This window comes from Ananas comosus, linkage group 17 (assembly GCF_001540865.1).
Source record: "Ananas comosus cultivar F153 linkage group 17, ASM154086v1, whole genome shotgun sequence".
NCBI lineage: Eukaryota > Viridiplantae > Streptophyta > Magnoliopsida > Poales > Bromeliaceae > Ananas > Ananas comosus.
This window is the reverse complement of record NC_033637.1, coordinates 846,624-870,879: the sequence shown is the minus strand read 5'-3', so window position 1 is coordinate 870,879 and position 24,256 is coordinate 846,624. Positions and strand designations below refer to the sequence as shown.

At 37.5% G+C, this 24,256-nt stretch overlaps 3 protein-coding genes and 1 long non-coding RNA gene across 5 annotated transcripts; 3 read left to right on the top strand and 1 right to left on the bottom strand.

Annotated features, from left to right (window-relative positions):
- Window positions 4,201-8,553, top strand: LOC109723584. Of its 2 annotated transcripts, XR_002219708.1 has the most exons (3): window positions 4,201-4,392; window positions 7,807-7,992; window positions 8,164-8,553. It is a non-coding gene; the product is annotated as an uncharacterized LOC109723584 (long non-coding RNA). The 2 variants fall into 2 exon arrangements; XR_002219707.1 differs by lacking the exon at window positions 8,164-8,553 and having other exon boundaries at window positions 7,807-8,124.
- Window positions 4,693-7,249, bottom strand: LOC109723583 (G-type lectin S-receptor-like serine/threonine-protein kinase LECRK3). The gene has a single exon (XM_020252017.1). The coding sequence runs from the start codon at window positions 7,231-7,233 to the stop codon at window positions 4,900-4,902; it is 2,334 nt and encodes a 777-aa protein (XP_020107606.1). The 5' UTR covers window positions 7,234-7,249; the 3' UTR covers window positions 4,693-4,899.
- On the top strand, window positions 13,551-19,898 carry LOC109723216 (probable E3 ubiquitin-protein ligase HERC2). The gene is made up of 7 exons (XM_020251503.1): window positions 13,551-13,843; window positions 14,530-16,550; window positions 17,246-17,392; window positions 17,578-17,960; window positions 18,089-18,201; window positions 18,689-18,768; window positions 19,818-19,898. Exons 2-5 carry the CDS (start codon window positions 14,664-14,666, stop codon window positions 18,198-18,200), a joined length of 2,529 nt encoding a protein of 842 aa, XP_020107092.1. The 5' UTR covers window positions 13,551-13,843; window positions 14,530-14,663; the 3' UTR covers window position 18,201; window positions 18,689-18,768; window positions 19,818-19,898.
- Window positions 20,147-23,895, top strand: LOC109723217 (probable serine/threonine-protein kinase WNK6). Its single transcript, XM_020251505.1, has 7 exons — window positions 20,147-20,288; window positions 20,385-20,422; window positions 20,542-20,769; window positions 21,340-21,560; window positions 21,882-22,018; window positions 22,170-22,614; window positions 22,831-23,895. Exons 1-7 carry the CDS (start codon window positions 20,187-20,189, stop codon window positions 23,034-23,036), a joined length of 1,377 nt encoding a protein of 458 aa, XP_020107094.1. The 5' UTR covers window positions 20,147-20,186; the 3' UTR covers window positions 23,037-23,895.

Below are 24,256 nucleotides of genomic sequence, written 5' to 3'. Positions count from 1 at the left end.
ATCAAACTCCAATAGCGGAATAGAAAGATTATAAAAAAAGGATTAAAAAACTTTAACCATGATCTACTTCCTAAGGGTCTATCTAAATGGCAATTTAAGGCTAGTAATACCTAACCCAATCATAAACGAGCTAGAAAGTGAATTAAATAAGTTGTTAGTAATTAGGCTGTGAAATAATACTTTATTTTTAGTAGAAACAATAGATGGTAAAAGACAACCTATTTGACCTAACTTGGTGCTTCAATTGTTGACTACTGAGCTCAAGTGTTGACTCTAGGGTAACTCATTTTTTTGTCTTGTTCAAGGTCCATAGCCTATTATAATATTGATCATGTCCTTTTAGTGCTTACTCTTTAGCTTGATATGTGTGAAAGGGGAGCACCTCTTTATTCAACAGTTTCCAGGAAACCCACGAGTTTTTCTTTTATTCTTTTTCTTTCCCTTTTTTTTTAATTGAGTCTCTAAAATAAGACTGGAAAGAAGGTGAAGAAGAATTTGAAGGATCGTAAAAAGACAAGGAGAAAGACAGGTCATGACAAATGCCAAAGTAAGTGGACCAATTTTTTCCCCATAATGACTTTGTTACGACTTGATCAAAATTGGGTAGGTGCATTGCGACCTCTTTTGAGACAAAAGGTGCAATTTTTTTGGATCATAACTTTAGTCTAGGTAGCAATGTAATATGGATTGTGCCGAACCGGCAGAGTGCGATATCGCATGGCAAATTGGGCAGTATGAATCCTGCACAGCGCTACAATGCTTGTCGCCATGGCTCTTGATCTAGCCGAAGATTTCATAGAAGTGTTGTTTGAGTAAATTTCTATAAAAAAACCCTAGTTTTAACTGCAATGTACTTGATTGCTTGGTTAAGAGGTGTTAGTTGGCCCAAAAACTATTAGGCCAATACAAATTCAGACCGGGTTATTAGTAAGATGACAAACCAGCGTGCACTTGGGCTTTTTTGATTTTTTTTTTAATAAAAATGTATTGAACTTACTTGAACTATAAATCATTTTAATTTGACTACTTACTCTTTTCTAATTTGTGATTTACTATGCATATTTTATTTTTCAAGTTGTTTGATTTGAATCAATTAACGATATTTTTACTTTTAAAATTGAATACATTGTTTATTTTTATAAGCTTAGTTAATATACTTTATACAATTCTCGTAATTATAAATTTATTAAAGTAACACAGTACTATACAGTACTGTACTCTGGTGGATTCTTATGATTCTGTCATTGTGGGCTACTCACTCTTTTCTAGTTTGTGATTTGGCCCATAAGCGCAATCCCGGAAATGTGGAATTAGAGCTAGAAAACACAAAGAGTGAGGAAGAGAATTTTGCCAAAACCTGTTACTGTCATATAACAATGATTAATGTGTTATTTCTTAGGCCTTCTGGCAGGATGAAGAAGTATAGATCTTTTCTCGAGAGAAGTACATGAAACATAATTTTTTTTTTATTTTAGAGAGAGATAGATAGTATGCTATTCGTTTCATTTATTTCATTTAAAAATAAATTTAGCTGAAAATGTGAATCAATTAGGACTCGAATTTGATATCTCGGGTATCAACCTCCAAGCACTTTGCCACTCGCGTTAAGGAATCAATAGTAAGTAATGTGCGGCAACGATTTAAAAACTGTTGATCATCTGTCGGTTGGATACGTAATCAGTAAATTTTTTATGTACAACATCCTAGAAAGTAGGCACATTCCAAAACCTGAGATGGAGGTCAGGAATGTTTGAGAGCTTCTAGATGGAAACCGCCGCCAAGAGGCAGCTGCGAGGGATTTAGTAAGGGACGTAACCTATTGGTGAATGATCTGGCGGAAAAAAAATAATATTATTTTTAGGAACCAATCATTTGATTCTTTTTTTAACTATTAGGCGAATACGGGACGTGAGTAGGGAAATGTACTGAGTTTTGCAATTCTGAGTGCCTTATATTTGAGTGAGGAGTACAAGTATCAATTTTTTATAGTTTTATATTTTAGTTTTTATTTGTATTTTTTATTTTGGTTGTCTTTAATGTTTTCCGAGGCCGTGCTGCCTCAACCCCTGTGGTTAAATTCATATGCTAAATGAATGAAATAGGTAGCGTGTTATCTTTTTTTTTTAAACAAAATAATAATCTTTTTTCTTGTTTTCTTTTTTTCCTCACTCAAATAGTTAATATCTACCAACCTTTATTTACGATCTCTATGTCTCTGCACTCTGCTATCAAGCTCTTGCATCATGAAGAGCCACATTGAAGAGTATCTTCAAATCCTGGAGAGAGAGTAAAGCGCCNTTTTTTGAGAGAGAGATAGGTAGTATGCTATTCGTTTCGTTTATTTCATTTATAAATAAACTTAGCTGAAAATGTGAATCAATTAGGATTCGAATTTGATATCTCGAGTACCAACCACCAAGCACTTTGCCACTTGCGCTAAGGAATCAACAGTACGTAATGTGTGGCAACGATTTAAAAACTGTTGATCATCTGTCGGTTAGATACGTAATCAGTAGATTTTTTATGTACAACATCCTAAAAAATAGGCACATTCCAAAATTGAGATGGAGGTCAGGAATGTTTGAGAGCTTCTGGATGAAAACCACCGCCAAGAGGCAGCTGCGAGGGATTTAGCAAGGGACGTAATCTATTGGTGAACGATCTGGCGGAAAAAAAAATAATATTATTTTTAAGAGCCAATCATTTGATTCTTTTTTTTGACTATTAGACGAATACGGGACGTGAGTAGAGAAATGTACTGAGTTTTGCAATTCTTAGTGCCTTGGGTTTGAGTGAGGAGTACAAGTATCAATTTTTTATAGTTTTATATTTTAGTTTTTATTTGTATTTTTTATTTTGGTTGCTTTTAATGTTTTCCGAGGCCGTGTTGCCTCAACCCCTGTAGCTGCATTTATATGCTAAATGAATGAAATGGGTAGCGTGCTATCTTTCTTTTTTTAAAAAAATAATAACCTTTTTTCTTGTTTTCTTTTTTTCCTCACTCGGATAGTTAATATCTACCAACCGTAATTGACGATCTCTATGTCTCTGCACTCTGCTATCAAGCTCTTGCATCATGAAGAGCCACATTGAAGAGTATCTTCAAATCCTGGAGAGAGAGTAAAGCGCCAGTTACTAACCTACTAGGAAGATTAACAAAAGCAAAAGGATTGTTACTTGAACATTTGCCTAAGGAGGTGAAGCTTACTAGTGATAGATAGGAGATTAGGAGGGGGTGGTGAGTTATTCTCGTAGTAGGTTGGTGGTGGTGACTTGTAAGGGGGAGGATGTGATGGGGAAATGTAGGAGAATTAATGGAGTGGAGGTAGTGTCTTGATCATGTGGTAAAGAGGTGGCGGGGGAGGTGATTTATATATATTTGTAGAGTGGGCGATAAGATAAGGTGGTGGTTCGTATATTTTCGTTACTATTTTTCTATGGACAGAGACACTAGTAATTAAAAAACGACAAATCATATTTATTGAATCTTTAGTATATTCAATAAATTTATCTTCCGTATCATTCTCAGTTGCGTTGTTTTTCTTAAAAAAAATTAGAGTATTGTGTCCGAGACAGCAAAATTAAGATGTTACAGCATCATTAAGTCACCTCTATACTTGGCAACTAAAATTTAGGAGCGAAAAGCATGCTTCTCTATCTGTTCCGCGCGAGATTATTTGTTTATGTAAAAGAGAGCATGGCATTATCCTAATGATATTGATGTTACCTAGTTATAGTACGTGGCATAGTGCGTGTACATCCTCTACATAATATATATAGACATGATAAACAGGCGAAGTGGATAACCCGCGGACGGATCGTTATATCCGCGGATTATTTAGGCATGAATAAAATTTATCTATAAAATTTTGAATAGCCAATAATTTTATTCATATCCACCGACGGATGGGCGAGTGGGTATGCGGAATCTTTACCCATACCGGCCCGTGGGTGGGCGGGTGGGTATGCGGGCTACCCGCAATTTTTTTTTGCAGGTACTATGCCACGTACTTACTGACTCCGGATCAGGACGGGCCCACAGCTTTGTGCACGGCCCAGGGCTGGTATTGGGCCTTTAGTGTGCTGGGCCGATTAACACCCCAATTGGGCTTGGCCTGGCTTTGTAAAGCCTCAATTGTAGCGGAAAAGTTAAAAAAAAAAAGAACTGCAGCATTAATTAGTCGGCGGTTGAACGTTCGCGCTCCGCCGACTTCGTATTAGGCAGGAGACACAAATAGTACGGTTTAGGAGCTGTCCGTTGGATTTAGGGAAGACGACATCGGGGCCCTTCGTTCCCTCATCCCACGACTCTCCCCAATTCCAAACTCCTTTTCCCAACCCTAATCTCCTCCCATTTTCCTTTCGTTCGGTTTTGTTCTTACGACGCGTGAGGTAATCACCGTATCTCTTTAGAATCCACGGAATTAATATCGATTTGTGTGGTTGGATAAGTTTTTATTCTGACGACTTTTGCTAATTTACTGCATATAATCCCCAATTATATTCTTAGTTGGCATTCTGAAGTGGCCTTTTACTGTTTTTGTTAGCTCGGAACAAAAAAAAAAAAAACCTGGAATTTGTAATTGACATTATCATATCGAGACTGCTTGAATTTACTACACCAAACTTGTTTATATAAAATGATGTAAAGTAAGGAAAAGAAGTATATATTTTGCTCAAGTATATGGGATCTAATAAAGAAAAGAAAGTGGAATTTATCAAGGAAGCTTAAACCTTAATATCTTAGAGTAGCGTTACTAAAATTACATCCTAAATCAACAGTATATATGTTTGCTGCAAGCGCGTGAAAATAAGTATTTAAAAAGTATATATTTACCGAAGTTTTCATTCTTTTTCACACAATTTTGCTACTCTACATGACTACGGCTCGCTCTGACATCATGAAAAAGAAGCTGGAGCTGGAGGAATTGAAGTTTCCATATTACCTTCTAGCATCGATATCACATTCCTCATCAAAGGCCGGAAGACGGGTTCGTTCTGAACGCACCAGAGCCCCACCTTCACCGTCCTCTCCAACTCAGCGATGTCGACGACTTCATCGTTGATTACGTTTCTTAATTCGCCGGCCGTCATGCATTCATACATCCACTCTGGCAAACTATGTTCTTCCCCTGTCTCTTCCATTTCCATACTCCTCCTACAGCATATAATCTCTAACAACACGATTCCGTAGCTATACACATCGGCCTTTACAGTTATCGGCGCATTTTTGTACCATTCTGGTGCGAGGTACCCCCTTGTGCCCCTAATCCCGGTGAAGGTTCTTGTTTGATTTGGCATCAGCAACTTTGCGAGCCCGAAATCTGCTATCTTTGCAGTCCCCGAGCTATCCATGAGAATATTTTGAGGCTTTATATCACAATGAATTATATGACTCTCGAGCTCTTCATGAAGATATTGAAGCCCTTTGGCCACATCCAATGCGATCTTAACTCTTTCCTTCCAAGCTGGGCAGTTCTCTGACCTGAAGAGAAGATTCGCGAGTGAGCCGTTGCTCATGAACTCATAAACCAACAACCTGTTAGAGCCTTCGTTGCAAAAGCCGAGCAAACGCACTAGGTTTCTATGGTGTGTCCTCCCTATTGCTCTCACCTCTCTTTGGAACTCCCTCTCCCCGTCTTCTACCATCTTTTCTAGTCTCTTCACTGCAATAACCTTCTCTCCCTTTGCCAATGCCCCTTTGAACACACTCCCAAAGGCTCCCTTTCCTAGCATTTCCCTAAAGCCATCTGTTGCTGTATCTAGCTCTTCGAAAGAAAATGATCTCAATGGAGTCTCCTCATCAAAACTGGTGTTGTCATACTCCAATGGCCTTCTATACCTCCTGACCCTTTGATTTCTATAGATAAGAAATCCGCAGATGGTGAGCACAACCGCCAGGAAGGTAGCTAAAACTGCTGTTGTAATCAGAGCTCTCGAACTGAACTGTCTCTTCTTATCGTTAGTTGTACTTCGATTGTTGGTATTCATTGTTCCTACCTTGATGAATAGCGTATCATTGCTCCCCACCCGTCCGTACTTCAACGGAAGCACTTGTTTCGAACATTCATCTCCCCGAAACAGTGCTGCCTCACAGAAACAGTCGTCCAAGCATGCGGCTCTGCAGTCATCGAAGCTTGTTGTTGATGGCAAAATGAAGAATGGAATGTCCGCCCATGTTATGTTATTCATGGTAGCCATCACTAATCCGGCTTCACCTCCGTTTGAGCTTATCATTGAGCAGTCTCCAACGCTGGTGGAGTTACTCGTGCAACCAAGGGAAATTTGATTAGAGTTGATAAATTCGAAGCCCGGTGGACAAAGACAATTGGGTTCGCCATCAGGGCCGAGATCACAATAACTATTAAGCCCACAAACGCCCCGGACTAAGCATCGATCATTTAGCGCTGCCCATTCAACCTTTGTAGTAGAGGCGTTATTTGTTCCAAAGGTGTGCGAGTAAAGCCGAAGAATCCCATCTACATCGATGATCGCCCGGTAATAAACATCGACTCCACTGGACGTCGTAGCCTGTGCCAAATTCTTACTGTAATTACCGTTATTTCCCGTTATGTATAGGACGCCATTGCTGTTTAGAGCAAGGGTAATGGGGAAACCAATTTGGAAAGTACCGGTATCCCAGTATGCATTGTTAGCATCATCGAGCGTGCCCGCGGGGTACGACACAACATTGCCATCATTTTGGTTATTGAGTCGGTAGTTTCCGGTCGACCGATCGGTTTCGGAGACACTAGAGTATAGCTCTGATCCAGATACTAAGCTCTGTCCTGGTAAGAGTGTATCTGTCGGAGAACTGAAGGTAGACCAAATGACTTGTTGATTCGTACCGTAAAGAACAAAGTTGCCGTTGTCGAGCATCGAAGCCGTGGTGACCGGCTCGGAGGCTTGGGATATGGCCTTCTCTTGGCCACCAGAGGCGCCCCAGAGGAGCCGTCCATCGAAAGTTAAGGTGATGGATCCGTCGGTGAGGGGAGGATCATCACGGCTGGCCGTCCATACAATAGTCCTGTTGGGGGACGTTGCGAGCCAAACTCCAATGGCAAAGCCTGTCAGGCCTTTGGGGTAAAATCCGAAGGCAAATCGGCCGGATGGCGAGAGCCAACCGGCCCCGTCGGCGGCCGTGATGGAGGAGCCTAAGGTTATATTGATCTGTTTGTTTTGAGCACTCACTAAGGTTAAGAGTAGTAATATGGAGAGAACAATGAAGGCCATGGCTTTCTTAGATGTAAGAGATGAGGGGGAGAAGGTCATAAACAGTAATGGCCACATTGTTGGATCATGTGAAAACTTGCTTGATCTTTAAAAGGTCGGATAGCAACTAGCAATGACGGGGACCTCATTATTTGTTTAAAAGGACCAATGTGGAATTCCTGATCAGTGGATTGAGACAGGTAGAGAGAAGCGAGAGAGATTCCCACGGCATTATGCTTAGGCCCAGCTTTAGCATGACCTATTCCTAAGTCATTCAAGTCTAAGATCTTTTTGTTTTTTGTGTTTCTGATCAGATCAAATAGAACTGGGTCGCGAACTAACTCACAATCAAGAAACATGGCCCGGTTTCGAATCTTAATCTCGGCCATTTTGTTCGAATTCCGGGTCCATTTTAATAGGCTGGATTGTGGTTCACTAATTGGTTTGAGTTCATTATACTTCTTTTTAACTTTTCTTTGAAACAATTTTGAGCTAAATACTTAAATTGTTCATTGCTTCCGTGTTTGTGCTAGCTGTGAACTAAAAGTGTCTGTTTGTTTGACATTGTATACATGATTATTTTTTATTTTTTAGGGGGAAAAAAAGGTGGTGTGCGATCTGCTTCGTTTATTACACAAATGAATTAGATTACAGTACCGGAATAAGGGGATTCTCAAAAAGCGACAAAATTCACAGGAAGAAAAAAGGCGCAAAGAGGTCAGGACATCTGTCTCTAGGAAACCCCGACGTTGTATACATGATCTTCACCTAATTCTTTAGGTGGATATTTCTATTCTTCAACACTAAAACTCTGATCCATCTTTGTTGAATTTTTCTCATCTCTGTCCAGTAAATGCCCATTAGAGTTTATGTTGGTGAAAACTAGTTTGCTTAAGTTTATTCTACTTTTAATGGTCAACGCTAGATTACATCTATAATTCTGTGCAACAGCTGTAACAATTTTGGCGTGTGAGGCATCTGAAAAGCACATCCATAAATGAAGGAGATGAAAGATCTTTCTCAATGATACGGAAAGAACGATAATGTGGGAGGAAAATAAAAGAGTACAACATGGTTAGATGTGAACACGAACAAGAAAAATAATAATTAATAGCTGGTTAAATGTAATTGGAAGCATTCTACAGTGGAGAAAGCAGGAGGTTAAAGCAGCAACCCAAATCTAAATGCTAATTTTTTAAAAATAAAGTTGGACTCACCCACCCCCCTGCCCAATTTTCCATTGTCTTGTGCAGCTTAAATTTATTTGTTCCATTATTTATTTATTTATTTATTTGTTTGGAATGCTTGATTTCCACTCATGCAATATTTTGACTGCTTCAACTAGGGCTGGCAAACGAGCGAGCCGGCTCGCGTTCGACTCGTGTTCAGCTCGATATTCGGCTCGCTCGAGCTCGACTCGAAATTAAATGAGCCGAGCTTGAACAAAATAAAAGGCTCGAAATTCATTTCAAGCCGAGCTTGAGTATTACTCGGCTCGTTCGAATTAGGCTCGAAAAGCTCGAAAGCTCGAAATATATATATATATATATATATATAATATATATATAATATATATAATATATATATATATATATATATAGAGCTGGTATACTATCGGTAGCACGGAGGCCTCCGTGCTACCAAGTTGTTTTCATGATGCGGCTTCAAAATCGACGATCGCTCCGTTAGACTTGATCTACACTATTGAAAGTACTTGAAACTAAATTTCATAATTTTCGGCGTCATTTACCAATCAAACGAGTAGTCTAAAAATGAACGGCTGAAAATGAAAATCTCATAAAAAACAGTGACAAAGAATTCAAATTTCAAATCGAAGTATTGGTCTTGCTATTGATGTTAAGTAGAATTTTTAATTAATTTTCATCTAATTTGGATACTTCTACATCCGTTAAACTTAAAAACGCATCATATCTACCATTAAATTGTTAATTTTGGAACCTTTTGATCACTAGCCAAATGATGTCGAAAATATATGAAATTTAGTTTCCAAATACTTTTAATAGTATAGATCAAGTCTAACGGAGCTGATGTCGATTAAAAGCCGCATAATTGAAAACAACTTGGTAGCACGGAGACCTCCGTGCTACCGATAGTATACCAGCCTAGCTCTATATATATATATATATATATTATATATATATATATAATTATATATATATATAATTAATTATGTATAGGCTTTAATTAATTTGGGCCATTATTGTTGCTATAAAATAAATCCAACAAGTACAACTGTGCAATTGAGTCCAACTCTAAATTACATAACACACTCTTTTTTCAGACTTTCACTGTTGCACATAACCTAAAAACATGATAACATTCAAATTTTCAAATCCCTAATTTTTTTCCCCTCCTCTCTCTCTCTCTCTCTCTCTCTCTGACCCTCACCCAGTCAGACAGTCACCCTAGCTCACATTTCTTATAATATTTTGTATTTGAACTATTGAACATGTTGCATCAAATTATAGGTAATGTTCTATAAAAATTAAACATATTGATTATATAATGTCGAGAATTTCAATCGCTCGTTTAGAGCTCGAGCTCGCTCGACTCGAAATTAGGCTCGCTCGAACTCGGCTCGAATTAATTTCAAGCCGAGCTTGAGCCTAGATTTAGGCTCAAAATTAATTTTAAGCAGCGAATTTGAGCTGACATAAGCTCGCTCGAGCTCGGCTCGTTTCCACCCCTAGCTTCAACCGGTTGGTATGAATCTAAGAATCATAAACCATGATGCATTGAATTTCTTGGGAATCTCAAACTACCCCTTTGAAGAATCATAAACTGCTGTGAGCATGGAGCTTTATGTAGAGCTCCGGAGGAGTATTTTATTGAGAAATTGTTTGTTTGAACTTCGGAGAAGGATATTAATCGATTTATTTTGTTTTCTTCTCTCCTTCTCTTTTTCTAGTGTATTATGAAGTAACATTCAATTGCTCTTTTTCTAGTGTATTATGAAACAACTACCCCTCCTTTTTTTTTTTTTCCTTTTTTCCCTTTTCTCCTTTTTTTTTTTTCCTTTTTTTTTTTTTCGCTCTCTCGAGGCCTAGGTTGACTCACCTATGTAGCCTAGTTCATACTTTAAATAAATGAAGCGGGTAGCGTGCTATCTCTTTCTCAAAAAAAATATTCAATTGCTCCAAAATTTGAAGCTTAATTATTTCATATTTTTAGCTAAATTTATTTTTTAAGAAAATAAACGAAAAGATAGCATGCCATTGTTCTCTAAAAAAAAATTTATTTTCAATCATCATTCATATCTGTTTTTGTATTTTTTTGACATTTGAAATATATATCCTAAAAAAAAAGGAATATAAAAAAGAGGAAAATACGACAAGTCATACATGCCTACGACACATAAATCTATTAGGAGACGTGTGAGGGCCGGCGGTTGGAGACGGATCCTGCATCGGTTTGGGTCAATCATTTTCTGAATACGTGTTAAAATACTAAAGTTGAAAATGCTGAAGTCAATTGTTTAAGGAAAAGATTTTACATTTCATATGCCCCCATCTTGATGTTTCCTGGTTTAAGGTCGTTGTTATCTCTCGTTTTCAAGGCGCCGGATGCGACTAATATATATATATATATATATATATTAGAGAGAGAGAGAGAGAGAGGTGAGGCTACTATGCTATGGGAAGTACGGAGCCTTCCGTGCTTCCAGCTCATTTCGAAGTTGCGACTTTCGAATCGTCGATCAGCTCCGTTAAACTTGATCTAGAGTATTTGAAGTATCTAGAAAATAAATTTTATGATTTTACAATATCATTTGCCTAGTGAACGAAGGGGCTCAAAATCAACGGCTGAAAATAAAAATCTTACAAAATGTAATAATATGACATTAAAATTTTAAATCAAAGATATTGATCTTGTTTTATATAGTATAGAAGAATTTTGTATCAAAATTTCACGTGATTTGGATATTTCTACACTGTTAAACTTGCAAACGGCTCACTACGACCATTGAAATTTGTTGATTTTGAGCCCATTCGATCACTAGGCAAATTATATCGAAAAATAATAAAATTGTTTTCTAGGTACTCCGAATACTCTAGATCAAGTTTAACGAAGCTGATCGACGATTCGAAAGTCGCAACATCGAAAACGAGCTGAAAGCACGGAAGGCTCGTGCTTCGATAGCATAGTAGCCCCACTCTATATATATATTATAATATATATATATATATATATATATATATATAATATATATATATTATATTATATATAATTGAGCTCCTCTATGCTTTAAAAGTATCAAGTCATTGGTGCTTGTAAGTTTTTAGTCCTTGGATTAATAGATGTACGGTTAGGATGATATGGGCCCCTTGGGTTAAGTGGGTGGTTGGTTGAATAGATAAATCTAACGGATAAAAATGATCAAAGTCGTAGATCTAACGGTAAAAAATTCACAAGCACAAAGTGCTTGGTACTTTTACAAGTACCATAGTCGGACTCTATATATATATATATATAATATATATAATATATATAATATATATATATATAATATAATCTTTCATGCATCACGCAATTAAGAGCTTGTTTGGATATTAGCATGAGTTATTAAAGTGTTAACCTAAAGACTACTTATCTTAACCCGTAAAAGAAGTTGATTGTGCTGGTGCAAAAATCTTCACCTACTTTTCATTCTAACAGTTGTTCCTTAAGTTAGCAAAAAAGAAAAAAAAAAAATTGCTTGGAGAAAATGTTTATATTCTTTTGTCTTGTGGTTCATGTTCACTCTCTTTTTTTTTTTTTTTTGGAGAGATAGGTAGCATGCTATCTGTTACGCGCTTTATTTTATTTAGAAATAAATTTGGTTGGAAATGTGAATCAACTAGGATTCGAACTTGGGTCTCGAGCACCAACCACCTAGGAACGGTCGGTCGGTCGGTGGTTCATATTCACTTTTAAAGCATGGACTTGGTTTTATATTTGGCCTCTTTTATAGTTATAATTCTAGGTTTTCGCTGTAACTGTAACGTCTAAGCTAAAAGAAACACTAACTGGGCCGTAAAGAGTAACAGTTGCAGATCAAACTAAGATTCCGTTTCTGAGATTTATAATAAGGCTCCGGCCCATTAATACACTGTCTAAATTCCCAATAGTAAGTAATAACTGAGAAGTATAATTACAAATAATCGCTATTATTTCTATTTGTTTGATTTAAAAGTAAAGTCTAAGCTAAAGTTGGGTAAAGTAAAATCGGTTAAGAAATTGAAACAAAAAATTATGTTGATTGAATTTGCAGTTCATGTGATAATATTGTTGGTTCGATCTACGAAGAACATTTTATTCACAAGGGAGTCCAAACTTGGAAAACCTCATTCACATCGGATTTTGAATTCTTACAAAAAAAAAAAATTCCGATCCAATTGAGGAAAATGAAATGTAATTTATGACTCGAAATATTTAAATTATTATAAGTCTTATAGTTCAACCGTATTATGATGCATCAGTGATGTTGCATATTAATTATTATTGCATCATCAACTATAATATTATTATTATATCGCTGTTGTAGTAGATACGTCACCATTCGATTTATTGCTTTGGTTTAAAATGTTTAAACTATAAATCATTATAAATTTAAATTATAAGATCAAAATGTTATGTATCCTGTAACTTAAGAACCAAATGTGCAATTTAACCAAAAATAAGTTACTTGGAGAGCCAAGCTTAGCTAGATACAAATCTAACATCTAGGTAACACCACCCATTGCAAACTTTTTTCAACATGTGTGATCATTACTACCTGTACGCAACGCTGTTAACCACCCGTGATCCGAATTAAATTAATCGTGGTATCTATTATGGAGCTACACTACATCCCGAGTAAAATAAAGTTATTTTTTTTAAAAAAAATTGACCAGCACATGATGGACCTCGATCTCTCGTCGAGCCTGAGTTCACATTCGCACGATAATTTCACCGAATTATCCAAATTCTAAAATAAATAATTATTATAATAAAATAAATAAATTTTAAAAAATTATTTGGTTTGCTGAAAATGCCACGTTTTTCGTCCGCAAGTGGACTACGCCGGACATGTACGGAGCCTGCAGCCACGTCAGCACCAACACATCGAAGGGTACTTTCGTAATTTAAAATTTTTATTCTGCTCATCAAGAGCAATTTCACCAAAACTGATCAGCCCACGTGTCACTCAATTTGACCGTACAGGTCGTAGGAGTTCACGAGATCCAACGGTCGATATTACCAATAGGGGTTCATCGGAACGCGTGTTCTGACCTCACGGTGACCGTACCCCACTATTTGTCCAACTCCTCTTTGAGACCCCCTCTTAACTACTAGTAACGGACTCGAATCCGGTGCTCCGCCTCCGTTACGCCGCCGCGCGTTCTGCCCACCGCGGCTGCGTTCCGGTCACCGCCACGCGCCGCAGCGGAAGCGCGGCGGCGGAGCCGCTCCACTCTGTCCCGCATTGCGGCGCTTTACCACTGTAAAAAGCTCGCGGAGTGCTTGAGCTCCCTGTTTGAGCTCTCTTCGTCGTTCCTCGAGCAGTGTTCGTGTGGACCCTTAGGGTTCCTTCGACATTAATTAGGGCTTTAATTGAGATTAAGAGGAAGGATCTCAAATCTATGGCGGGGTAAGTCTTTCCCTTTGAGTTCTACTTCGTTGTCCTTTATTTTTTTAGAATTTTTTGTGTTGTGAATTTGATTGGTTTGAGATGATACCATGTGAATGTGGAGCGACGAGTGGATGCTTGGAGTAGTTTAGCTTTTCAGAGTATGAATTTGTGTTGTGAGTGTGAATTTTGAGTACCATTATGTGTTATCTTGTGTATTGAGTAGAAGTTTTTTTGAAAAACTTAGGAATGTAGTTAGATGCTGATGAGAATGTGCTTTGGAGGACCTAAAATAGTTGGTTTGGCGACTTCGGTTATAGAATTTTGTGGTTGGTGATGTTAAACTTGATGGTATTGATGGTGCTATCGTCCTGTTGAAATTGTGCAGGTAAGGAAGGTGTGATGATCTTTTAGCTATTTACTGTAGATCTTGTGTTATTGTGTTTGCCAGCGTACATGATTGTAGGATTTGAGTTTATTGATTCTATGATAGTAAGGAAGGTATGTAGCAAAGTTGCTCAACAACTGGATCAGCTACTATAATTGTACCCTCTTTATAACTTGCTCAGCCATATAGTATGAAATATAACTAGCTATTCAGGATTTACTTCTTTTTTTTTTTTTTTTTTTTCTGTTCTTTAAGTTCTTTTCAGTTTGTTTCTTTGTTGCATTTTGTGGTTCACATTGTCTCGATATTACTCTTGCAGGATAAAAGACATGTAATTTCCGATATTCTTAGCAACAGCTCCGTTAGCATTGTACTCTCAGTTAGTTCCATTACAACAAGCGAAACATGAGCAGTAAAATGTTAACTATTTAGAAAGACCCAATGTGACACAATATGCACATAAAAGGGGAGTCATCAGATATTTTGAGAGCGAGTGTTTCTAGTGCTCCTAGCACATCCAGTCATGGTTCTATACAAGATGACTGCGAATCTCTAGGAGATGTATATGTGTGGGGTGAGGTTTTCTGTAATAGTTCCACTGGGAATATTTCTAACAAAATTAGCAGTTCTACCTGTTGTAGAGCAGATTTCCTTTTACCTAAGCCCTTGGAATCAAACTTACTTCTAGACGTCCACCACGTGGCCTGTGGAGTACATCACGCTGCCCTTGTTACAAAACAAGGAGAGGTCTTTACATGGGGTGAAGAATTTGGCGGCTGTCTTGGCCAGGGAGTTAGAAGTGATGTTATTCACCCTCATCTGGTTGAATCGTTATCGGACTGTAATGTAGAGATTGTTGCTTGCGGAGAATTCCACACTTGTGCTGTTACCATAACTGGTGAACTTTATACTTGGGGAGATGGAACGCACAATCTAGGGCTATTGGGTCATGGTACTAATATAAGCCATTGGATACCCAAGAGAGTTTCAGGACCACTTGATGGGCTTCATGTTGCTTATGTTACATGTGGCACCTGGCATACAGCCTTGATCACTTCAACTTGGCGACTATTCACTTTTGGCGATGGAACTTTTGGTGCTTTAGGTCATGGAAGCCAAGAAAGTATTTTGTATCCAAAAGAAGTAGAATATTTTATGGGTTTGAAGACGATTTCCGTTGCCTGTGGTGTATGGCACACTGCTGCCGTTGTAGAGGGTATAAGTACTAATTCCGGTGTGAATTTTTCATCTGGAAAGTTGTTTACTTGGGGAGATGGAGACAAGTACCGCCTCGGCCATGGCGACAGGGAGCCACGGTTTAAGCCTACTTGTGTTGCTTCAATAGTTGACTGCGATTTTCACAAGGTAGCTTGTGGGCATAATCTCACTATTGGGTTGACAACTTATGGACAAGTCTTTACCATGGGCAGTGCTGTTTATGGGCAGCTTGGAGACCCCTGTTCTGATGGGAAGCTCCCTTGTTTAGTCGAAGATGAGCTTCTTGGGGAAGCTGTTGCAGAAATTGCTTGTGGCTCACACCATGTTGCAGTTTTGACAACTAAGAGTGAAGTTTTTACATGGGGAAGAGGAGCCAATGGGAGGTTGGGCCATGGCGATATTGAAGATAGGAAAACACCTATAAAAGTTGAGGCTTTGAGGGATAGATCTGTTAGATATATAGCTTGTGGTGCAAACTTCACTGTTGCTATTTGCCAACACAAATGGGTTTCAGGTTCAGAGCAGTCTCGGTGCGGCTTATGTGGACAGCCATTTGGGTTTACTCGAAAGAGGCATAATTGCTACAACTGCGGACTTGTCTACTGCCATCCATGCACCTCCAATAAGTCTTTTAGAGCAGCTTTGTCTCCTAACCCTGGAAAACCATATCGTGTTTGTGACTCTTGTTATGTAAAATTGAATAAAGTAGTGGCCTTTGGTGGAACTTTCAATAACAAGAAAGATGCTACTCCTTACATCTCAAGCAAAGAGAGGCTTGACAAAGATTATGTGATGAAGAATTTGGATATGAAGGCAGCTAAAAGTTGGAAGAGAACTATTATCCTGGTTCCTCAAATTAGTTCAGTGTTGCAACTAAAAGACATAGTTTTTGCAGGTGGAATTGATTCAAAAATTGCGGATTCGAAAGCAGTTTGGACACTGGTTGGTCAATCTGTAAATTCTTCAAGAGCTGTTTCGCCCTTCTCACAAAATCCTAGCCCTGTGCGTTCTGCAACACCAGTTCCCTTGAATGAAGACCTTTCTTTCTATAAAAGTGCCGCTGATAATCTTAAAAAAGCAAATGAGCTCCTGGAGCAAGAAATCAAAAAATTGCAAGCTCAGGTTTGCATTCTGCCATATGCTTCTGGGACTTGGTGCTTGTTTGGCCTGGTTTATACAGCTGCTTTTCTACTGGAGTAGGAGAATGAAACAAACTTGAGTTGTGGCAGGAAGCTAAAAAGAACTTCTATGCCCAAAATCAAGTGCTCTGACTTAAAAGCTTCTACTTCTGGCTGTTGGGAAAAGCTGTTGTTGAGATTTTAGTAATAGCGCTCTTCATGCTTCTCTTAAACAGTTATAATGAACACCAACAGCACTTACATAAGGTGCTGTTCGGTTCAAGGTTTGTAATATTTCAAGAATGTTGTATATATTATATTTGGAATGACAAGCTTTTTTTAGTAAATTTTCAAGTCACTTGGGTTAGGAGATTGTTAAGAGCTAGTATATTCTTATTTATGGAATACTAATGATTCCCATCAAGTATGGAAATGAGAATACCTCCTAACCCATGATAATCTAGTATTTCTACAACCGAGGAACCTACAATGATTCCACTACTTAACTAACACTTTTTACAATTACCTAACATGAGTTGAATGGTAATTATTTGAATAATTTTCAATTGAAAAAAAATATGGACGATTACAGGAATATTACAAACCATGAATCAAATGGGACCTAAGGTTCATCCAGGACAGATGGGTCTATAATTTAAGCAATACTAGCTTACCTGACTATCTAGTGTATATGGTTAGGTTGATATTTTGAGACACCGTTGTGATCTTCAAGAAATTGAGTTGGAGAAATCAGCAAAGAAAGCCCAAGAGGCTATGGTGGTGGCTGCAGAGGAATCTGCTAAATCCAATGCTGCGAAAGAAGTTATAAAATCCCTAACAATACAGGTAATATTCAGTTATTTCATGGTGTCGGTTTTCTTGTTAGGAGTTTCAGTAACTTGATTCATAACACTCGATTTGTTTGATAATATTTAGTACTTGTTGTTTGCTCACCAATGCCATAATCTTCTAATAGTTGGAGTCTCTAAATTTTCTTTTTCCTTTTTTTTTTCTCTTTTTCCCTGATGTAGCTTAAAGATATGGCAGAAAGATCGCCTCAAGGTGTTGTCGAAGGTAAGGAGAGAAAATCAAGCATGGAGGCATATAATACTCATCACGCTAGTATGAACAGATCGATCCAAACAATGATTCAAAATGGAGTAGACGAACAAATGAAGGGTAGTGAGTCCAATGGTGACAAAGAGATGCTAAAATTAGACAGTCCTGCAGATGACAATGTTTGCAGGGAAGCTAAGTTCACTAAAGACGGTGAAAATGGTTCCAAGTCTCAAAGCTCAATTTCAACTAGTAATCAAGTCGGGGCAGAGTGGATCGAACAGTATGAATCGGGCGTATATATTACTCTCTCGGCCCTACATGATGGAACTCGGGATATTAAGAGGGTTCGTTTCAGGTAATTGGGAAATTCTGATTTCCTACGTGGTTTCAATTCTATGTTCATTTTTGTGGATTTTTTTTGGTTTTAATTTCATGCAATGTACGAGAATTAGTAGTTCGAATATGTTTGTTTCCATCCTGCAGTCGAAGAAGATTTAAAGAGCAGCAAGCGGAAGTGTGGTGGTCTGAGAACCGCAAAAAGGTTTTCGAGAGATACAATGCTCGTGGGTCCTGCACGGCCTCATCGATGGCCTGAGGTATATGCACACACAGTATTAATCAAAGCTTAGGATTTCAAGTTGATCACCAAAAAAGGAACCGATGGTAGGGAGTTTAGGTGATACTTATTTGTATTATCTATTCATGCTTGTTTGATTCCTTCCTAAATTTCACCTTCTCTGGTTTCCCCTTGTCTGCTGAATCGTAGAGTGTTGAAAATTGTCAAAAATGGAAATAGTATAAGAGTAGAACAGAGGTGTTTTCTAGCTGTACACCCCTCATTATTTTAAGGTAATTGCAGATGAAGCCGCCTTCTCACTTACCAGTTTTTTATTTTTTATTTTTATTCATTTCATTCTCTGATGATGCTATTACCTTCTCTACTTACAAAGCTGATTCTTTCAGAGGGTTCAAGTGGGAATTTTTTTTTTTTTTTTTTTTTTGGGTTTTTTTGTGAGAAGAGGATACTGTTTATGAAGCATATTACTTTTTATTGAGTTTAAAATGTATCAATTTGCCCAATAGGCTCGCCAAGTTGGAGTCATCTTCAATAATGCAGGTGATGTACATGAACTACATGCTGCGGCAACAATAAGGAAGATGGGGTAAACTGCTTTATTACTTAATTAACAACATGGGAAAAGCATTCAATTTGGTTCTTACTCTTGAGAAGTGGGGCACAAAAAGCTTCCAAATTAGTCCTCTGTTGGGTCTACAATGACGTTCTTTTTGGTCGATTAAAACGGAGATTCTGTTGAAATTAGAAAGCAAATAGATCCATTATGTATTACTAGACTAGTCAGGAAATCCACAATTAAGGTAATCTCAATTCAACTACATGAAATAATTTAAATTAAAATGAGAAAAGGTTGAGATGTATAACCCAAAAAAATGAAGACTATTCAAATACGTAAGTCGGTCCACAAGATAAGATATTGCATTTGATATTTTTATTATTTTTATACTTAAGATATTGCATTTGATATTTTTATTATTTTTATACTTAAATTAGACATAATAAAAAGGAAAAACTTCAAAATCTCCCTGTGGTTTCGCACTTTCTCACTTTAGTATCATGTGGTTTGAAATGTATTAATTTGCCCCTTTGTGGTTTTGTTTTTATCTTTTCGGCAGTTTTTTTCTTAATATTTCATTAAATTATATACAAAAAAACTTTAGATACCCACCTAGATTTATCGAATATTTACTTTAGTGTCCTTTAATTTTAACTTTGTCACTGATTTAAGAAAAAATAATAATAAAATTGATAATAAAAAGAGAAAAACGAAACTACATGGAGGCAAATTGATACACTTTAAACCACAGAGTACTAAAGTGAAAAAGTGCGAAACCACATGGTAGGTTTTTGAAGTTATCCCTAATAAAAATAATAACATCAAAGTGTATAAATAATAATTAGATTTAGACCAAATAAATAATCGTATTAAAAAATTAATTAACTAGATATTAGTTGATACTGCCAACTAAGTTTCTTAAAAATAAACTCGACAAAATCTTAATTACTTCCTCTGATTATATCACCACTCTTAATTTTCATTACCACTTATTTATATCCATTGGATTAAAACTATTCCTAATCAAATCCGAATTGTTTCCTTTTTTTCATTTTCCTGCATGTTGAATACTAATGGAGATAAAAGGATAAGCTCGTAACAGCAAACTCGGTTGCTTTCCCGCGTTTTTCTCCTCCCTTCTCTCTCGGTTTGTTGCGTCTCGGAGAATCGCTTCTCGAACTCTAGGGTTTCGTAGCAGCGTTGGTTCGTCTCCTCTTCCTCTTCCTCTACCTCTCCCTCTCTCTCTCTCTCGCGATTTGGATCCCTTTCTTCTCAGTTTCTCCTCTTTCTTGGATTAGATTTGACCCCTAGATCGATCCACAATTGGATGAGATCGACGTTAGGGCTTCGATCCTGCGTTTTCTGATCGGTTTTTCTCTTTCATCGTGTAGAATTCGACGAGAAGTTGGTGTTCATCCGCTCCGTAGAGTTCTGCGGCCGTGGCGGCGATGATTCGCGTGGCGTCGGAAGGGGTGGAGGATGCGGCGGCGGCGCCGGAGCCGCCCGATCCTGACGTAATCGAGGTCGATCCCACTCGGCGTTACGTTCGTGTAAGAATTTTTTTCTCCGCACTCCTTTAATGTTTTTTGTGTTTAATTTGATTATTTGTCCTCTGCATTAGCTAAAGTTTTTATCTTTTTGAACAGTACAAGGAGGTATTAGGGAAAGGAGCATTCAAGACTGTGTATCCTTGCCATAATTTGCTATACTCTTCTTTTTAGATTGTTTAATTGTAGGTTACTTCAATTTAGGTAATGCAGTTGTATGTAGTTTGGTAATCCTTAATGCTGATACTGATTATAGCTACAAGGCATTTGATCAAGTGGACGGAATTGAGGTAGCTTGGAACCAGGTTAGGATTGATGATGCTTTGCAGTCCTCCAATGACTTGGAGAGGCTGTATTCGGAGATCCACTTTCTGAAAACCCTGAAGCATCCGAATATCGTGAAATACTACAACTCGTGGATCGATGATGAGAAGAAGACTCTCAATATCATCACGGAGTTGTTTAACTCCGGCAGTTTGAGAGAGTACAGCCTCTTTTTCCTTTTTGTTAAAAATATTGTGATCGACATATAAAATATATCGCATGTCCTTGAACTTTCGCATGATCATCTGAAAGTTAATTTTGAAGCCCAAAGGTCCCTGAACTTCACTAACTACTGTTGGTACTGGATGACGTGCGACTTCTTTACATGCACATGTCATGAGGAAAGTTATGCTAACTTAGATTTTGTGGAAATAGTTGAAGTTTTCTTTCATGAACTTAATTTTTTTGCATTACAGTCTTTTGTTTCAAAATCCAAGTTTGCATGACATTCGGTGCTCCTTAAATCTAAGTTTGTTACAACCCTTTTTTGTATTTCAGAAAATAAAAGATTATGTGTTGTTGTCACTTGCAGTAAATTTTGTTACGCCCTATCGAAGGCAAACGGGGATAGGGTTGGATTCTACACGAGTCTAGTTCAGGGAGATTTAAGTTAAAAAATTATTGTTTTGGGAGCTAAATGCAACTGGTCAACCATTCAGGGACTGGTGCTATATTTTACCCCCTTTTTATTCATTTTTGTCAGCCTGGTGACTCAGTTAATGTACAATAGGTATCGGAGAAAACACAAGAAGGTGGATATGAAAGCAGTGAAGCGGTGGGCTACACAGATATTGAACGGATTAATTTATCTTCACTGTCGGGACACTCCTATTATCCATAGGGATTTGAAGTGTGATAATATTTTTATCAACGGAAACCATGGAGAGGTGAAGATTGGTGATCTTGGTTTGGCCACTGTCATGCAACATACCAAAGCAAGGAGCGTGACTGGTATGAAAGTATTACTTTTCCGTCCGGTTGCCAATTTCTTTTCTTGTGCTGGAAGTTATTGAGTAGTAATGCCATTTGTCATCTATTTAAGAAAATTCCACCTAGTTCTGTCAAAACTTATTAGTTTCCATCAAAAGGTTATGGAATATGCCCATCAAATTCAGAGTACTCCATTAGGTTACATGCTTTCCCATCATAAAAGTTAAAATATAATTAAGTTCTCACAGATAGTACTTCAATCAAATATAATGTAATATTAGGCTGTAAAATCAAAATTTAGGTAAAAATATGTTTCTTATTTTTTAATATTTATTAATGCAGGGACTCCTGAGTTTATGGCACCAGAATTATATGATGAGGAATACAACGAGTTGGTAGACATACACTCCTTTGGAATGTGCATGCTAGAAATGATTACCTTCGAGTACCCATACAGCGAATGCACAAATTCTGCTCAGGTATATAAAAAGGTTATTTTAGTAAGTGTTATCTGCAAGTGAAAGTCCCTTTTCTTTTGCTTACTATAGAGCTAGTGCTGGGTAGCTGCAACAAGATGAGCTTAGCTTTGAACTTGCTTCTTTTGTCTTAGTTCCTGAATGGCTTCTACAGGGGATAAAGCTTGCTGCCCTTTCGAAGGTAAAAGATTCTGAAGTGAAAGCTTTTATAGAGAAATGTCTGGTTCCAGCTTCTCAGAGGTTATCAGCGCAGGAGCTTTTAAAGGAACCTTTTCTTCAATTAAACGGGCCAAACGGAACTCAAACAAATTCTGTGTGTTTATCAAATGCTGTCAATCACAAAATACCCAACTCTCGGGATGATTCTGTTGTCAAAGAAGAAAGAAGCGCTTCCCTGCATCATTCAACATCTCACATGGACGTTGATGTGGAAGATAGTCCTGCTACTATTTCTGTAGTTAGTACCTCTTCTGAGAAAGGCTCGTGCATACCAACTTTGGAGGTTCATATGAGAAGGGAACATGGTGAATTTGCATTGAAGGGGGAGAGAGATAATGCCAATACCGTAAAATTGGTGCTAAGAATTGCTGATCTGGATGGTAATTATAATTTTTATGAATTTCTCCTTTCATTCCATTGTGGCTTACATTGATGTATTGATTGTGGACTGCTGCAAAATCATCTATTTACATTTATGCCTCCTGAAATCAGGCTTTTCATATCTAGCATCTGAAACTGTATGTAATAGATGATTTTGCAGAAATATATGCAAATGTTTGTTTTTGTTCTCAGGCTTCTTGTTTTTTGTTTTTCAGGTGATATAGGTCGTGTGACCAACATCTCTTTCCCATTTTACTTGCACGCTGATACTTCTTTTTTAGTTGCCACCGAAATGGTTAAGGTTCTTCAACTCGCTAGGGTGAATGTAAATTTTATCTCCAAGCTAATTGATTTATTATTAACTAACTTGATTTCCGGATGGAAACCTTGTGCGCTACTGTTCGACAATCAGACAATTTGAATGGAGAGAAAACTCCTACAGATGAAACAAAGGATCTCCAATTGGTCAAGGCTGGGGAAAGCTCTCTTGGGTCTTCTGAAAGTAATGCTGAAAATGTTCAGATACTTGATGTTCCATCATATATGAAACTTGATGAACTTTCTTCTTGTACTGACCCCATATCCTTGGATGCTATTCATTTGGATGAGTGTTGTTCTGAAATGTCCTCTTTTTCCGCCATCTCCTACGAAGGAAATGAAGAGAATTCTGCAGCTTCTGCTACGTATTTACCCCATATGGATAATAAACAATTTGTGACTGAATGGGATCTTAAGGAGGTATTATCTAGAGTTGATGATGGTAGTTTGTGTTTCGATATGAAGGACGTGAATAGCTTGATTGCTAGTGATTTGCCGGCCTTTTCTGGTTTCGTAAGCAATGATTTCCTGTGGTTTTGGCTGAGGAAAGTGATTATGATTTAGAATTGAAATTGGAATTGGGGATATTATAGAGCAGCAGTATCAGCAGGCAATAAAGGAAATAGTCCTCAAGAAACAGCAAGCAATTGCATCAGTGCAGAGCAGGATAGCACGGAAGAAGCAATTGTGTCATCATTGATCAGTGTCTTGCAGTTTTTTCATTAACATCTTTTTTGGGCTTTTCATATTATGATTAGTTGATCATTTTGTAACTCAATGGAATGCATTTTTAGCACGTCTTTTTGTTCTGTATAATCAACTAAAATTGGGCATATCTTGTTGTTTAGAATTCTAGGAAAGGCCGGCATAAAGCAATGTTTATTGTGAGCTATCACTGTATTTCTGTCTTGAAATCTGGATGAGAAAGTTGTATTCAGCAAGCTGGTTATTAGTTTGGATCATCAAGTTTTGTACCGTCTTTTTTATTTCTCTTTTATCTTTTTTTGAGTTTTTGTTATCATTGTTGTTGCATTAACTTACTATATTTACAAGATGCTATTTTTTATAGGCAAAATACGACTGGCAATTTAACATTCACTATGATGTTGCATAGACGGTTATTTTACACTCATAATTATTGAGTTTATTATAGAAGTTTGTAATTAGAGTGTAATGCATGTTTGCTTGACGAATCAGCTTTTATTTTTATTTTATTTTATTTTATCTTGCTGTAAGAACTGCCAGTCTTATTTATCAGCTATCTATTCTTTAGGTGACATCTGAATTTGGTAGTGTATATTCATTCACATTTTTTTTTTGTCT

Bases quoted from the DNA above. Each gene is read 5' to 3' on its own strand.
- LOC109723583 (XM_020252017.1), bottom strand. From the start codon at position 7,233: ATGGCCTTCATTGTTCTCTCCATATTACTACTCTTAACCTTAGTGAGT.
- LOC109723216 (XM_020251503.1), top strand. From the start codon at position 14,664: ATGCACATAAAAGGGGAGTCATCAGATATTTTGAGAGCGAGTGTTTCT. The intron at 16,551-17,245 runs GTTTGCATTCTG...GTATATGGTTAG, and splicing joins TCAAAAAATTGCAAGCTCAG to GTTGATATTTTGAGACACCG. The intron at 17,393-17,577 runs GTAATATTCAGT...TCCCTGATGTAG, and splicing joins TAAAATCCCTAACAATACAG to CTTAAAGATATGGCAGAAAG.
- LOC109723217 (XM_020251505.1), top strand. From the start codon at position 20,187: ATGATTCGCGTGGCGTCGGAAGGGGTGGAGGATGCGGCGGCGGCGCCG. The intron at 20,289-20,384 runs GTAAGAATTTTT...CTTTTTGAACAG, and splicing joins CCACTCGGCGTTACGTTCGT to TACAAGGAGGTATTAGGGAA. The intron at 20,770-21,339 runs GTACAGCCTCTT...AATGTACAATAG, and splicing joins AACTCCGGCAGTTTGAGAGA to GTATCGGAGAAAACACAAGA.